The 16,665-nt window shown below is 40.6% G+C and overlaps 1 protein-coding gene across 2 annotated transcripts; it reads right to left on the bottom strand.

Annotated features, from left to right (window-relative positions):
* Positions 1–2,357: 2,357 nt before the first annotated feature.
* On the bottom strand, positions 2,358–16,665 carry TyrR (Tyramine receptor). 2 transcript variants are annotated; one of them, XM_070216871.1, is made up of 6 exons: positions 16,171–16,665; positions 8,467–9,104; positions 6,184–6,286; positions 5,980–6,105; positions 4,952–5,135; positions 2,358–3,718 (listed from the first exon to the last, which is right to left on the bottom strand). In XM_070216871.1, exons 2-6 carry the CDS (start codon positions 9,029–9,031, stop codon positions 2,786–2,788), a joined length of 1,911 nt encoding a protein of 636 aa, XP_070072972.1. In that variant the 5' UTR covers positions 9,032–9,104; positions 16,171–16,665; the 3' UTR covers positions 2,358–2,785. The 2 variants fall into 2 exon arrangements, with proteins under 2 accessions (XP_070072972.1, XP_017014413.2); XM_017158924.3 differs by having other exon boundaries at positions 16,016–16,665.

Consider the following 16,665-nt stretch of genomic DNA (forward strand, 5'->3'; position numbering starts at 1 on the left):
AATTTTCGGGGAACTTGGTTGCCTGCTCAGCCGATCAATTAATGTTATCCAACTTGGTCTCGGGCTCAGGCTCAATTAGAGCCTTAAAACTCCATTTAGAGGATGCTCAGCTGAATCTCCCCCCTCTTCCCGAGGGAGAAATGTGGGTACATCGGGTTTTTGGGTTTGGGTTTGGGTTTGAGTTTGAGTTTGCGATTGGGATGTGGCAGCAGCTACAATGAAATATTCATGACGTTATAGCGGGGTTAGCTCTCCGTATTTATGGTTATTTTCCGCACCAAACACAACTTTGCTCTCCGACCGTGCAGCTTGGTGTATTTCCTTTTTATCCGGGGTTTTCCCTCGAATTCGTCGACTGACTGGCTCCTGGTTAAATATAAATACACACAAGAAGTACACCCACACATACTGTAGGTACTACTGTACATATAGGGACGGGGGAGTACAGAACAGCATATCTGCAGTTGCGAATTCAATTTTGAGACTGATCAATAATTCACGTTACCCGCACTAACCATTGTTTCGGGCTCTCCTAGTCCATTCCCCTCCATCCGGCACCTTAAAGTGCCGGAGTGCTTAAATAACAACAAAAGAAAACAAAACAATCTCTTACTCGTTTCGGGAACGTTTGTCTTTTCAAATTGTCTATTTATTTGTTTGTTCGTTTCCAAAAAATGTTCTGTTCGCACATACGACTATTAATATATATAGACTAGTATGCAGATTATGCGGATTATGTGTGTCTACACTCAAAAAAAAATTTTAGAAAATCGCCTATGGATTTGCTTTACTGGCGATTTTTTTCTATATTTCTGGAATATTTCTTGAATTTAATGAATTTTGATTAATTGGAAGAAAATTTTCTTTACCAGTAGAAAATTTTTTTATTTTAAAGAAAAAAATCGCCAGTGAAGCAAATCCATAGGCGATTTTCTAAAATTCAGGGCGATTCATTTTCTGAGTGTATGATATCGGTATCAGGCGGAATGGGTGAGAGTTGCAGATGCGAGATGATAGACGGGCATAGGATGGCGATGATGATGAGCTCCATCCGCCGTGTTTGCTTTTTTCGACGGCTCGGAATCGGAAGCCCAATCCCTTTCTCCCGGAGCATCTGTTTGACTTGTTTGGCCTGACATGTGAGAGCTAAAATTCAGAAATTCAGAACTCAGAAGGATTGAAGGTACTGACGGGTGATGGGCTACACTGTATACTGATGAGCGTTCGTTTGACTTAATCTCTATGGTGTAGCATTGCTTGATTGCGTTTATGACTCGACTTCACACCACCGCCGGCAATGGATGGAGTTTAAAAATGTAGATTGCTTGGTACAACACGAAATTTAGTCCTACTTTGGGTTAGCTAAGCTGCTGATGATGGCCTGAATAAATTATGCCTTAAATTATACGGTATTATACCTCATTCGCACATACATTTGCAATCACACACTCGTTCTTTTTTTACGTTTAACACTAAAGGAAAACACTTGAAGTTCCAGCCGACTTCAACTATAAACTAAATCACAGTAACTGTTTTTTTTTTTTTTAACTGGCATTCCGATAAAGCTGATTAAAGCTAATTCTCGACTTGATCCACCCACCATGAGGTTTCCACTGATTTCAGTTTCTGTTCATGTTAATCAATCAACTCGTATCTCCGATTTACAGCTTATGGTTTATGGAGCCCTGATATCAGCTATGATATATATACGCCTGCACTAAATTCATGTGAGATTGGGGGACGAATTGCATCGTAAATGGCCAAAGGGAATGCGGAACTCACTCGGACAGGGTCGGTCGGGGTCACCACCGCCGAAAAGGTAACCGCCCCCGCAAGCACGCGGCTGAATTTTAGAGTATAAGCAAAGTGCGCTATTTCGGTGGGCGGTGAGAGTCACCCATATAAACAAGTTTTCTCATCCATCTAAACTGTCTGTGCCATTGGCCAAGTCGGGCTGTCTTGGCGCCCCAGCAAAAAGCCAACATCCAAGGCAAATGTTGCCATTTTAGAGGCGCCGCCCGCTGAGCGGAAAAGTCGCGCGGAAATTACTAAATCGATACGTGCTGCCGCGTATCAGATTTTCCACCGGTTCCGCATGCAAAATTCCTCCAGCAAAAATACCTTGAAATCGTGGCCTGCAGTCGCATATATGTATTGCAATGTTTATGCAGTGGAACTCCTTAAGCTTAGTCAATTTTGTGAGTTATAGGAAATAAGGTACCATAACTCAATATTTGAGGTTTTTCTAACAAAACTTTTCATTGGAAAACTTTTGATCTTTGGTTTTAAGTAAAAACTTAGTTAATAAAAGAAATTACTTGAAATTTTTGAATAATAAAATAGGCCTACAAATAAATAAAAAGGATTAATACAAGATCAATACTTTTCTGAATTAAATAAATGCAAATTTTTAAATATTTCCCCATTACTTGAATCTTAAGGAAGTCTATACTTAAGTTTTGCAGTGTTTCCCCCCGAGAAGTTATGGATGGTGTGGCATTTCTGAAAGGTCAACGGAAACCAGTGGAACTATCCCATGTGGGCGAGGGTCGACTCTTAAGTGGCAAAATGATCCAGAATCGGAAGCAAACCCTGACGATGAAATAAATTAAACGAGAAACTAGAGAACAATTACACATGGACTGACTGACTGACTGACTGACTGGTGGTGCAATTACGGACCACACCTAAAGTTAATGAATAAGTTAATAATATGTGTTATGCGCGGGCAATTTGTTCAGGGCTCGAATGGCTGTGTGGTTGTGTTGAGAGGGTTTTTTTCCCTTTATCGCCTGATGGACATGGTGTTCGTGGGAAACTGCGGCTTCTGGCCGGCGCTGAAGAAGCGCTTGCAGGTGAGGCGCCAGAAGGCCGCCCGGAAGTCGACGCTGTAGAAGGCGTAGATGAACGGGTTGATGGCGCTATTGAACCATCCCAGCCAGGTGAGGGCCTTGGCCAGCATTTGGCTGGCCTGGTGCTCGGCCAGGAACGGGGTGATCAGATAGTTGACGAAGAAGGGCAGCCAGCAGGCGATGAAGCCGCCCACCACAATGCTCAAAGTCTGCGTGGTCTTGTTCTCCTTCTTCAGCGACGTAATCCGATTGGACAGCGATTTGCTGTTGGTGTTGGCGTTGGCATTTCCTGTTCCACCGCTGCTCGAAGTGGCGGTCACTCCGCTCGTCTGGTGATGATAATGGGGATGATGGTGATGGCTCCTCCGATCCCTGTCCCGCTCCCCGTGCGAGTGCCTAAAGCTGTGGGGGCGCGGTGGCTGATTGTGACCCGGCGGCTGGGACTGCCACTGGGCGTCCAGGAGACTGCTGCCCGGGCCCATGCCACTGGTCATTGTGGTAATGGTCGTCGAGGCGGTGGAAGTGCGCTTCAGCGAGGAAGGTCGTGTGAGTTCGTAGCACCCGTTCTTGGCACAGCCCACCGATGAGGCTCCTCCTCCGCCGCCGGAAGGCAGGGCCAGCAGGGATTGACAGTGGGTGCCGGTGTTTGAGCCTCCAGTGGAGGTAGTTACTCCTCCTCCTGCTGCTCCACCCACTGTTGCACAATTGTCGCTGTCGCTCAGCATCATGTCGTGCAGCTCCTTGGCTATCGTCTGGTTGGAGAAGGTCCTCGAGGTGGCCTGCCTCTGCCGCTGGCCCACCGAGCTGTGCTGCTCCTGCTCCGACAGCTCGTTCTCCACGTCCGCCGCCGTGTAGCGCTTGAATTTCTAGACACGCAAAGTGCACAAGGCGGTTAAGTCAATGTGGATGATAAATAACTAAAGCGAAGTCAATGGGCGGTAAAAGCGGTTAGAGATGAAAGTGTGCAAAAGTGGGGAAAAGCCGAAGCTCAAGGAATCTTAAACTGCTTTGGGGATAAACACATTCTAATATCAACACCCAGTTCTATTCTATGCTCTGCATGATGATATAATCTCTGTGAATTTAAAGCTGCATTTTAGACTGAACATTAAATCGCTTAGCTTTAATTCAGTGCAAGTGAATTTTAAGCTTATTTCTAGTTGCACAACAGGCATGTGTACATTGTGCATACCTATTTACATGCCATTTTCGAAATGTTTAATGCTAACTGTTTAGAGAGGAGTTTAAAGGACTTTAAACGGTCGACGGAGAGATTACCCTGGGATTTTGTTTAGTAAATTAATGAAAGTAATGAAAAAGTAGGCCTGACCTTTAAGGAAGGATACATTGCAGTTTGCTAGACAGAAAAAAATTTGATTTGAAATTTGAAATTTGAAATTTCATATCAATGAAAAACCGATTTGATTAATGTGAAACTTATGATTCAAAAATTTCAACTTAATTTTTTATCATTTCATAAAAGTTTTAAAAATACTTTTTAAAGTATTTAGTATTTTTTGAACACATATTGTAAAATGAGGTAAAAATAATCTTTGTTCATATCAAAATAATAAGATCAAGTTAGATCTTATAGTCAATTAACCTGCACATATCAATCTTTTGTCCATTTTTTTTTCTGTGTAGGCCTTATATCATCTTCTAACTAATCCCTTGGCTGAAGGGTCTAAGAGGCCCCCTCTTGAAGAAAGGGCAGTTGAAAACTCATTATATCAGCTACAAGGCCTGCCAAAGTTGGAGTGAACAACTTGTTTTATAGCGGCCACTGAACCGGACAAACGGAAGTTGGCCACTATAGACCCTTTAATGCCAGGGTATGGTATTTAAATCTGTGTAAGCTCCTGGGGCTCGGGAATTATGAAGCAAACGTGCCGCAGTTTGTGCCGTACGTGGAGTGGCCTTTAAGCCGGAATAGAGATGACTTTGGGGGCTGGGCAGCTCAGCTGGAGCTGCAGTGGTTTCCCTATTTCGTATTCCGTATTCGGTATTTGTGCACTTTGTTGGCTTTGGGCGTGGGAATGTTTGCAGGGGGCTGGGTTGTTGCCTGGTTGTTGTTCCTAGATGGCTGCGATGGAGCTTACCTTGTTGTGAACACTTATGTCGGTCATATTGTCGTGCCTGGATGCAATGACACAGGAAATTCTTGCATACACATAAATCATGACTGCCATCGGTATGAAGAAGGAGCCCATGGCCGAGAAGATGACGTAGCCCTCGTTTTGGTTGTACCGGCACTCCCGCAGGTCCCTTCGTCCCGGCTCGTACCTGCAGGAAATGGAAATGAGCAGGCTACAATTAATTGGCCGCCGGGTCCACTAATGCAGGAAGTTCTCAATTATTCCCCCCTTCTCGCTGTTGCCTCACAGGACACAAGACAATTGCCACCTAATTATATTCGTTTGTTCAGTTGAGAGTAAGGAGTCCGGACTCTGGACTCCGGAGTCAGTTTGCCAGGAGTCTTGAATTTTATTTTAATTAATTTACATGCACTTGACAAAATTTGTGTTACCAGAATGGCTAGAAGTAGACTTTAAATACTTTAAATGGACGTAGAGCAAATGTATATTATTTGGAATTGCAAAGAACGATATTATGTTGGAAACCCTTAGAGGACATTAAGAAATACAAGACGATTATTAATTAGTTTAAATTATTTGAAATTATTTTTTTAAAAATTTGTCTTAAAAAACTGTCATTGACAGTTGAAGAAGAAATTCTGTAAGATTTATTTTTAGTTTTGTTGATTCTTTGTTAGGTGAATAAATCTCTAAGAATCTGGGAGGTGCTATTCAAATTAGTGAGCTTTTTGTCAGATTAAATGTCTAAACACCAATATATTTTAAACACGAAAGTAATTCTTTCAGGAAGACTACTATCCTACTACTATAGTGATTTAAAACCGTTGTGATTTGTGAATTAAAAATGGATCTTGTAAAAATATCGACAGTTTCTCGGTATTACATTTTATTTTCTCTTCAAAACACCGAAAAATCAAAATATCGAAAATATCGATCATTTTCAAGCATTAATTGGAAATTGCCTTTCTGTGTCATTCTTAGCCTCTTTCCCAGGTGCTCTTCTTATATTTAAATTCTCGCAGTGCACTTACCATCCCAGGATGGGGGGACAGGTGATGGCCAGGGCCAGCAGCCAGACGATTAGTATCATGATGAGGGCCAATCGTTTCGAGCGCCGTTTACGGGAGTACGTGAGCGGCCTGGTCACGGCCAAATATCTGTCGGATGGATGGGAAATGCAAAGATTTACGATTCGGGGAACACTCAGGTGGAATATATGGGGCGGCGCTTCTCACCTGTCCACACTGATGGCGCACAGGCTGAGAATCGAGGCCGTGCAGAGGAGCACGTCGAGGGAGATCCAAATGTCGCAGAGCACCCAGCCCAGTTGCCACGAGCCTGCAATCAAGATTCCAAATTAAAAACTTTCGCCAGCCGGAACGAGGAGCGAGGAGCGGGCAGCAACTTAAAATTCCGGTCCAAAGTCAATTTGATTAGCAACATTTTGTGTTTTCAGCTTTCGGCTTTCAGCAAATGCCTCACCTAAGGCCAATTAAAGCGGCCAGCTCGGCAAATTTTGGCAACCCGTGCACATAGTACCCGTTAGTGGTTTTACTCCAGGACCTCCAAAAGGACCTACTCCGTTTGGAACCTCAACTCAGCTCCTGCCCGCTCCTTGCCATTGAATTTGTGGCCACTTTGAGCCGTTTCTCCTCGTCTGCGGCCTGTCAACCGATTAATTTTTAAATCAACTGCCCCTCAATGGCCACCGAGCGCCAAATGAAAAGTTGTTTTTGACCAAGGAGCTAGCTCATTAGACGGAGATTGCCTGTGGGCCAACACACTTGGCTTGGTCCAATATAAGGATGCAGTTTAGGCCATTGTTTTAGCTCAGAGGTCTTGGATTGAAACAGTTTGGGCACCAAATTGGAAGTTAAATGCGAAAATTGAAAATCTTTTGTAATTTCGTATTACAAACTCAACAATATGGTAGTCTAATATTTTAATGATTTTGATTACAATTATATCTTTCTATTTTCGTAAAAATTATTTTAAATAAATTATATAAATTAACTACAATATAGTTATATTTTAATTACATTAAATTCGATGATTTCCTTTTACACAGTTTTTAAATTAAATCTTTCCGACTTCTATTTAGCAGTGCTTTTAGTACCTATCCAAACTTTAATTTACTCATGCTTTAATGGCAAACTATTAATACTGGCCTTGGGTACATTATGACCTAACTTTATAATGAATGCTTGGAAAAATATACAAAAAGAATGTGGGGCTCAGTAAATTGTTTACCTTGAAGAAACCTAAGGGCATGAGTAATTATGACTGAGATTCAAAAGGAATGTCCACAGAGAAAAACGTTTGACCAAAGTTAGTGCAAAAAGCGTATTTAAAAACTGTTCAAAGGGCAGCTGCCAGAAGTTAGTCGGGCATAAATCATAAATTGTTTAATCAATTACCATATTTTTTACCATTCAACTCTATGAGTTAGCCTACAAAGAGGAACTATTTTCTACAGTGAATGCATATTTCATTCCGTTTTCGGATTGTCAGTGGTGCGGATGATTATGACAAACTTTCGACATGCCGTTTGCCTTTAAAGAATTCCACAAAGTTTGGGCTCGGGAATGCTGCCTTTTTTCGGCTGCTAGCCCATTTTTTTCTGTTGAGGAAATTGCTCGAGAGCGAAGGCAAAAAATGAAAGAAATTCTTTCGGTTCAAAGAATACAAATCCATAAGGCGAGAGAGATACATACTCGCATATTCCACCTAGGAGCATTTACATAAATATGCCTGGCGTTTGCCCCGCCCCCTTTTCCTGCCACTCCTCCGCCAATTCCTGTTCGTGTCCGTGTTCCTATTTCGGTTCGTGCTACTTTGTTAGGCTACACTCAGAACTCTGATTTTTCAAGAATTTTTAAGCTGAAAATCAAAATGAAATATCTGCTAAAAACATTCACCTGGATTTCCACCTAATGCATTTGCGGATCAACGGGGGTGATATGAGTGATATATCACCCCCCACTATGCAACAAAAAAATGTTGTGATATCACCCCCTCAACAAAATCCTAGATCCGCCACTGACCTAATGGAAATAGTCATTAGCTAAGGGGTCGTAATTTGTTTAGGAATTATAGAATTTAAAAAATAAAAAATTCTTACTAGAAATAAATATTTTTCCATGTTTAAGTTAAATTTTCAAATAAATTATTAAATTTAAAATCCTATTTTTTAGCTCTTTCTAGAAATAATTTGTACCATAAATTTAAAATACCAAAACAAGCTGCTTAATAATAAGTGTATCTCTAGATTTTCCATCTTGCAACTAATTTAATCGTTAGCGTTCCTTAAATCTTGCAAATTTAAAACTATTTTTCTAGGTGCACGCTGGGGGGTTCTGGGCGCCAAGCTTTTGTTAGCAATTTTTTGAGGGATTTACCGGAATGGCATCTTCATCTTGTAATCACGCGAAAAGCCCGCCGAGCGCGAATGGCGCCTCCTTTCGCAGAAGGACCCTAATGCCTTAATGGCTCTGCCACACACTTGCACCCACACTTACCTATGAGATGGACGGCGACGGCGGGGGGCATTACGAAGATGCCCACGAGGAGGTCGGCCACCGCCAGGCTCATCACAAAGCAGTTGGTGATGGTTCGCAGGCGGCGCGTGGTCAGGATGGCCAGGATCACCAGCGTGTTGCCGATGACGGTGACCACAATGAAGGTGGCGAAGACGGCTATCAGGATTATGCCCTGCCAGGATAGGACGAGATCGTAGAAGTGCGCCCACTCGGCAGCCGCTGCCGACTCGTTGTAGTAATTAAATGTGGTCACGGGTGCCGTGGGTCCTGGTTCGGTGAGAGCCACTGCATCCAGCGCGCCGCCCGAAGTGCCATTGGGAAAAGCACTTCCTGTGCCTGTCCCATTGGCCGCATCCTCGTAAACGATGGATATGTTTTCCGGCAGACCGCCAGATCCCGCTCCCAATCCCCGCAGGGAGGAGGCGGCCACATACATGAGCGATGGATAAATGGCGCTTAAATTATTCAGCTGCAAGTTGACAGCCATGGATCGGCCGGTTGAGTTCGCTATCGAGTAGGCAGCAGGCCGCCTAAGCCCTTCCATGTCCTTCCATATCCCTGGAGTGGCTGGTGGAGCAGGATCTGGATCTGTTGGGTTCAACTGCTGGCATTGTCAGCTGTAATCAAACGAGAGTGCCGCCAGAATTAGTGAGTATTCCACAGAAATGCTTATAAAAACATGGGAAAAGGCGTTTTTTACACGTCATTTTACCATTTGTATGGCCTTTTTAATCCCATGCCTTGCATATTTATTATACCCGTTACTCGTAGAGTAAAAGGGTATATTGTATTCGTGCAAAAGTATGTAACAGGGAGAAGAAAGCGTTTCCGACCCCATAAAGTATATATATTCTTGATCAGGATCACTAGCCGAGTCGATCTAGCCATGTCCGTCTGTCCGTCTGTCCGTCTGTCCGTCTGTCCGTCTGTCTGTCCGTCTGTCCGTCTGTCCGTCTGTCTGTCTGTATGAACGCTGAGATCTCAGAAACTATAAGAGCTAAAAGATTGGCATTTTGCATGCAGATTTTAGGAGTTCCTACGCAGCGCAAGTTTGTTTCAAAATGGTGCCACGCCCCCTCTAACGCCCACAATCGCTTATATACGATTTTAAAAATTTTAATATTTTGGAAAAGTAAAAATGCAGTTTTATTGTGTTTATCAATACCTATCGAAATGTAGAAGAAATTTTTCAAATCGGACCATTCGTTAAAAAGTTATGCGTGATCAACGTTTTCTATCTCTATCTCCATCTCCCTCGCACTCCCTTTACCTGAGTAACGGGTATCTGATAGTCGGGGCACCCGACTATAACGTTCTCTCTTGTTCTTATTTTAATTTTCATACATTATCTGATTTTCTCTTGTGACAATTTCCGATATTAAATTGATTTCACTGAATTTCGTTTTCAATCGCATTCGTGAAAACTGTCAATTCAATTTGCAATTAATCTGGTGAATCTCGAGCTGAAGCTGCATTGAATTTGCTCGCCTTTGTAATTGAAGTGAAAAGTAGTCAAAGGGTCATTTAAATTCTTAAGAAATGTTTTATTTCATTTCGCCTTTTTTTCTGTGCTAAATAAATGCAATTGTAAATGCAATAAATAAATTGAAATTTGTGACTAAATTAAACACATACACGAATGCGCTTGACTTTTGTACCGCAGTTAATCAAAACGAGTTTATCTAATAGAATTAAAGTTAAAACAAGAGGGAACGTTATAGTCGGATGCCCCGACTATCAGATACCCGTTACTCAGGTAAAGGGAGTGCGAGGGAGATGGAGATAGAGATAGAAAACGTTGATCACGCATAACTTTTTAACGAATGGTCCGATTTGAAAAATTTCTTCTACATTTCGATAGGTATTGATAAACACAATAAAACTGCATTTTTACTTTTCCAAAATATTAAAATTTTTAAAATCGTATATAAGCGATGGTGGGCGTTAGAGGGGGCGTGGCACCATTTTGAAACAAACTTGCGCTGCGTAGGAATTCCTAGAATCTGCATGCAAAATGCCAATCTTCTAGCTTCTATAGTTTCCGAGATCTCAGCGTTCATACGGACAGACGGACAGACAGACAGACGGACAGACGGACAGACGGACATGGCTAGATCGACTCGGCTAGTGATCCTGATCAAGAATATATATACTTTATGGGGTCGGAAACGCTTCCTTCTACCTGTTACATACTTTTGCACGAATACAATATACCCTTTTACTCTACGAGTAACGGGTATAAAAATATTTATTTGCTCAGAGTAAACAAAGGGCTTTGGCGAAAATTTACGTATTTGAATTAACAATAATATTGGCATTAACAAAAGTGTGTTAAAGTGAAAAACTTTGCAGCAAAATTCCTAAAAATTCTAGTTCTAATAATATTGATATCTATGCCACAAGTGCAATAAGTTTTATACAAAGTAAAAATAGTTGCAAAATGTTGTGGAAATATATCGAAATTTATTAACAATAAATTCAACATTTTATTTTGTGGAATTTAAACAATTAAACAAGCTCATTTAAGCGTAAAGTAAATTTAATGATTGGGTATTCAGTGTTGGGAAAAATGCAAATTTTAAAATATTTAATATATTTGATTCTTTGCTCCAGTTCTTAATAATTCATTTTAGGCAAACCCTAAACTCGAAGATTTTACCCTAGTTTGTAGTTTCTTTTGCCGATTATTTACAGTTTTCACTGGCTGGGTATACTATTTTTGGGATACCCGTACCATTTCCGAAAATGATTGTCACTCGTCTGTCGGATTGGGCTTTTCATCACCGAAACTTTTCCACCATTCACACTTCACTATTCCCACAACTGGCAGACCCTCCACGTGCACTTGGGCGATAAGATTGATACTCGACGAGCGCTCTATTAGATTTCCGCTCAAATTATGTACGCCAATAGGTGTAGCTATTGCTATTGCTATGTATATTCCGGCGGAATTTTGTCGGAATATCGACGGAATATTGCCGGAATAAACGTCGAGCGACGCGGATGACGGTTGACTGAGAGCTGAGTACTGAGTGCGAAAATGCAGACCGAATGGCAAGGGCTGGCAGTTCGACACTTCTTGCCACTTCTGTTGACAATAATTTGGCATTAAGCATTATTTATTTAGCGTCCGATAGTGTGCGCCGCTGCTGATTGCGACTCCTTGTGAGCAATGGGCAAATGCGGGAATGCCTCGGTGTGGGTGCGATAACCAAATTAAAACTGATATCGCAATAGACTAGGTGGCGAAGGCGAAGGCGAGAAATAAACAGATGTGGAAATCGGAGTCGAAATCGGAATGGTAATGGGAATCGGAATCAAGCCGCAGGCAAACGCATTTCCCGGCAAAAAGGGAATAATTCAGCTAAACAATTTGCATATTCAAATCTCTGTGTGGGATGGTAGGAATATTAGCTTAAGACTTCTGCTCAACGATAACACAAGAAGGGCTGCCAGAATCCCGAGAAGGCGGGTTGAAAAATAATGTATTCCGTGTAACCACAACCTTTTAAACTAACTTTTAATTAGTGTATGCTTGCTTACTTTCCCTTAAGTAATGAGCCGTTTAACAAACATTCAATTTTAGCCTTTAATGGAGGGTTGCTTTTCTAATATTCAAAAACATTACATTTAGAAAGAGATTTGAAAAACGTCTAAATAATTTTTAATTAAAATATCTAAAGCCAACAATTTTGCAAGGACACTATTTCTCCCTTTCGAAGTAAATTCAAAATGATGATAGCTTAACATTTAATATTTTATCAAATCAATTTCATAGAATTGCATATTGCATATTGCATATAAATTTCATAAAATTGCATTTAATTTATAAATAAACTATTTGTAGGTACCAAATTTAGTATTTTTTTTTTTTAAAAGTACTCTAAAATAAGATTAAAACAATCTTTACCCATGTAAAAATGATATGACAAAACTTAATCTTGAAAAAATAAAAGAAACAGCACTTTTCGATTTGACATTTTGTCACATTTTTATACCCTTGCAGAGGGTATTATGATTTCAGTCAGAAGTTTGCAACGCAGTGAAGGAGACGTTTCCGACCCCATAAAGTATATATATTCTTGATCAGCATCACTAGACGAGTCGATCTAGCCATGTCCGTCTGTCCGTCTGTCCGTCTGTCCGTCTGACCGTCTGTCCGTCTGTCCGTCTGTCCGTCTGTCTGTTTCTACGCAAACTAGTCTCTCAGTTTTTGAGCTATCGGGATGAAACTTTCCCAAAAGTCTTCTTTCTATTGCAGGTAGTATATATGTCGGAGCCGACCGGATCGGACAACTATATCTTATAGCTCCCATAGGAACAATCGGAAAAAAAAAACTTTTAAAAATTCTAACTTCGGTGTTTTTTGAAATATTACCTTCTACTTTTGGGGATGTTATTTTTTTAATATTTCTGAATTTCGAATTAATTATTTAAAAAATCGGACTACTATATCATATAGCTGCCATAGGAACGATCGGAAAATTAATGGAAAAGTAATAGGAAATAAATTCTAGCTTCTTTGGTTTTTGTTGTATTATCTTCTACTCTAGAATATGACTCTTTTTAAATATTTCCGAATTTCAATTTTAATTTTATCGAAATCGGACGACTATATCATATAGCTGCCATAGGAACGATCGGAAAATTAATGGAAAAGTAATAGGAAATAAATTCTAGCTTCTTTGGTTTTTATTGAATTATCTTCTACTCTAGGATATGACTCTTTTTAAATATTTCCGAATTTCAATTTTAATTTAATCAAAATCGGACGACTATATCATATAGCTGCCATAGGAACGATCGGAAAATTAATGGAAAAGTAATAGGAAATAAATTCTAGCTTCTTTGGTTTTTATTGTATTATCTTCTACTCTAGGATATGACTCTTTTTAAATAATTCCGAATTTCAATTTTAATTTGATCAAAATCGGACGACTATATCATATAGCTGTCATAGGAACCATCGGAAAATTAATGATAAATATTAGAAAATTGAACATTTTTGCGATTTGTTAATTAATAGGAATGATCTGCAAGGGTATATAAGCTTCGGCTGGCCGAAGCTAGCTTCCTTTCTTGTTTCTGTGTATTCTTGGTTAGTTTAGCTAAACAAAATCTTTTAGTTCTTAACTAAAGGTGTTTAGTACCCTGGCTTTGGGGAAGGGTATTCCCCATTTCGGCTACCCTTTTTCACCCTTTCCTTTTTAGGCTTTGAACGCTGACGCGGAATAGCCATAAAAGAGCTTATCGCTCACATGATAGCACTCTGGTTCGGGGGTTCGAGGTGCCCCAGGAAGGGAACTTTTACTTTTTACTTTTTTATGCTGCGGCTTATGTGTAAATATTTACCCAGCCCAGTGACGTACTCAAAGGTGAAACTGATTAATTAGATACGATGCAGAGCCCACGGCTGTCTGTCAGGGCCAAGGTATCGATCGGGCTGAATGGAATGTGTCATCCCCGAAAGATAAGGTTCTCTTTCTTCGGCCGTAATTTGGGTCTACCGATATCGATATCTACATACGCATAGCTTATAGAATTCCAATCTCGAGTGTGCAATTAGAACCGTTGGAAATCAAGTGTATTTCGAGGGGGCTTTGGTCTGAAAATAGATTTATGAACTCATTGGCCAGAATGCGAGAACCAGAAGCTGAAGCCCTGGGTTCGGCGATCAGGGGGCTGGAACCTTCTTTGGCGGCAAACCCATCAGCAATTGACCGCCGCGATAAACATTGGCGTTTTTATGAGCACTTTGATTGATAATCTAATTCGCAACTCAATTGACAAGTTTGCACGAGCAGAGCCACCTAATCTGGGTTCTTGGCCCGATTCTATTCCCAATCCCATTGCCAATGCCATTGCCATTTCCATTTCCATGACAATGGCGGCAATCAGCTGGAGCTTTACCCTTTTTGTGGCGACTGCAGGGAATAAACTATTTCTTCAAAGGCTACAAATTGAGTTGCCAAAATCCAATTACTTTGTTGAAAAGACCGAACTTGTGAATTTCTAATTGATACCAAGATACAAGCCCATCCCCTGGCCAGCTGAACTTGAAAGATCGGGATGGGTTTCCGCTGCTCTTGGCCGGGTGGTCATCAATCAGGCCGGCACTCATCTCCGGCATTAGATAAATCTGTATCATTGATGTTGGTGTCCATGGAAGATTTATTTCACACTAAAAGTTCAACCCAAGCGGCGGCCAATAAACAATGGAAATCAAGCGGAGGGCACTTTGTATATATCAGTGCTGGCAACTATGCGCTTTTAACCAAAAGTTAAACAGATCTTAGGAATAAATTCGTAAGAAGAGCAGGGAAAAATTATTTTCATTTTGTAATTTTCTTAATGATTATTATTCTAAAAGCTATCCGAAATTTATAAGTTACTGCTAATAAATTCAAAACTTTTATTTTTTCGAGTTCATAATAAAATGCAAAGTATTAGCCGCTTAAAAAAAATAAACAGATCTTAGGAATAAATTCGCAAGAAGAGCCTTTGAACAGGGAAAAAATGTTTGGAATTTGTAGTTGTCTTAATTAAATATTTGTATAGGCTTTTAGGAACTTATAAGTTATTATTTTGTTAATTAATTCAAAAAATTATAAATGCAAAATAATAATAGCATTTAAAATAAATTAAACAGATCTTAGAGATAAGTTGAAAAGAAGAAAGGAAAAATTATTTGTAATTTGTAACAATCCTAATGAAATATAATATTAATTACTAATTGCTAAATAATTCAAAGCATTTCGTCCTCCTGTTTATAGGACAATTTAAAATTTTCCATTAAAATGTGTTAAAATAAAGTTTTCCCATTTTAAGGATATTTTATAACCTTTGATGGCCCTGGCCAATTAAAAAAGGACAACTTTGACCGGAAAGTGAAAACAAATTGGCATCGCTGGCCTACATATTTACGTACATATTTATGCTGCCCCATCATTGCCTATTTTTTAGAGATTTTCCAGCACTTGGCAGCTGGCGGCCTTCACCTTATTCCGCTTTAATTGACCAAGCACCATTTCATTCGCGTTATTAAGAGATATTTTTCGGAAATGCCAGAAGGGCACTTCAAGTGTGACAATTGCAAGGCCAGCTGAAATGACTTTGGCAAGAAAGAGCTTTTGACTTTTTCGGAATGTGTGTGTTTGGAATGTGATTTTCCGTTTTTTGTTACTATCAAGGGGAGAGAAGAAAAAAGAAAGCTGAGTTCCGTCAAAATTCATTCGACCGCCCACAGCACAGCCAGCATCCCACTTCCGTTGAACATTTGTTGCAATTTGCGGCCAACATGGCGTATGTGTAATGTGTGTGTAATGTGCATGTGAAATAATATTTCATTTGCATTCGGCAAATAAACGGGTGGGAGGGAGGCAAGAGGGTGGATAAAGGACCCCCGCTGACGTCAAACACCCAGTCAGCCAATAGAAGCCACTATTTATCGAGACTGTCAGACACTTATTTGTCCTCTTTATTTGGCAGTGCCATCGAGGTGTTTAGCGTGAAAGCATTTATCCATTACCCGGTCCTTGGTCCTTGCTCCTTGGTCCTCCTTTTGATCTATGGAAACGTCACTCCACCACCTGAATTGGGTGAAGGTGAAGGGGTTCTGGCAAGAGGCAAACCCTTTATAAGGGTCCTTCGGCGGGAAGGGTCCTCAGCGCACTGTTTACTTACTTAATGCAATCGCTTTCCTCCACAGTCCTCCGCTTTCATATCAAAACATTCCGCATTGTTTTATTGACACAGTGCTGTTATTATTTTTATTGCCCAAGTTAGGTAGGAATTTTTTTATTATTACTGCTGTCTGAGGAGCCCGAGTCCCATTTAATTGGATACTCTATAAGTGCACTACAAATGCAGCTGCAGCCACTCACTCACTTTCATTGTATATTATTTGATATTTTATATTCGTGTTTCTTTTCTTTTTTTTTCTGCCTTTGTATTTTTAGCCGCGTGACGAACACTCTTCAGTCACACGTTATCGGTCAGGTAAGCCGGCGGCTGATCAATCGCTCTTGGATATTCCGGTTCGCGTTTACGGATTCCGATTCGGATTCGGATGATTGAAGACCCCAAGACCCACGCGGTATTCGATGGGCTCCTGCGGACCGACAGACAACCGCCTCGGTTGAGCGCTTGAGGAAAACTGAAAGCGGAAAACTGAAAAGC

The sequence above is a fragment of the Drosophila takahashii genome, chromosome 3R (genome assembly GCF_030179915.1).
Source record: "Drosophila takahashii strain IR98-3 E-12201 chromosome 3R, DtakHiC1v2, whole genome shotgun sequence".
Classification (NCBI taxonomy): domain Eukaryota; kingdom Metazoa; phylum Arthropoda; class Insecta; order Diptera; family Drosophilidae; genus Drosophila; species Drosophila takahashii.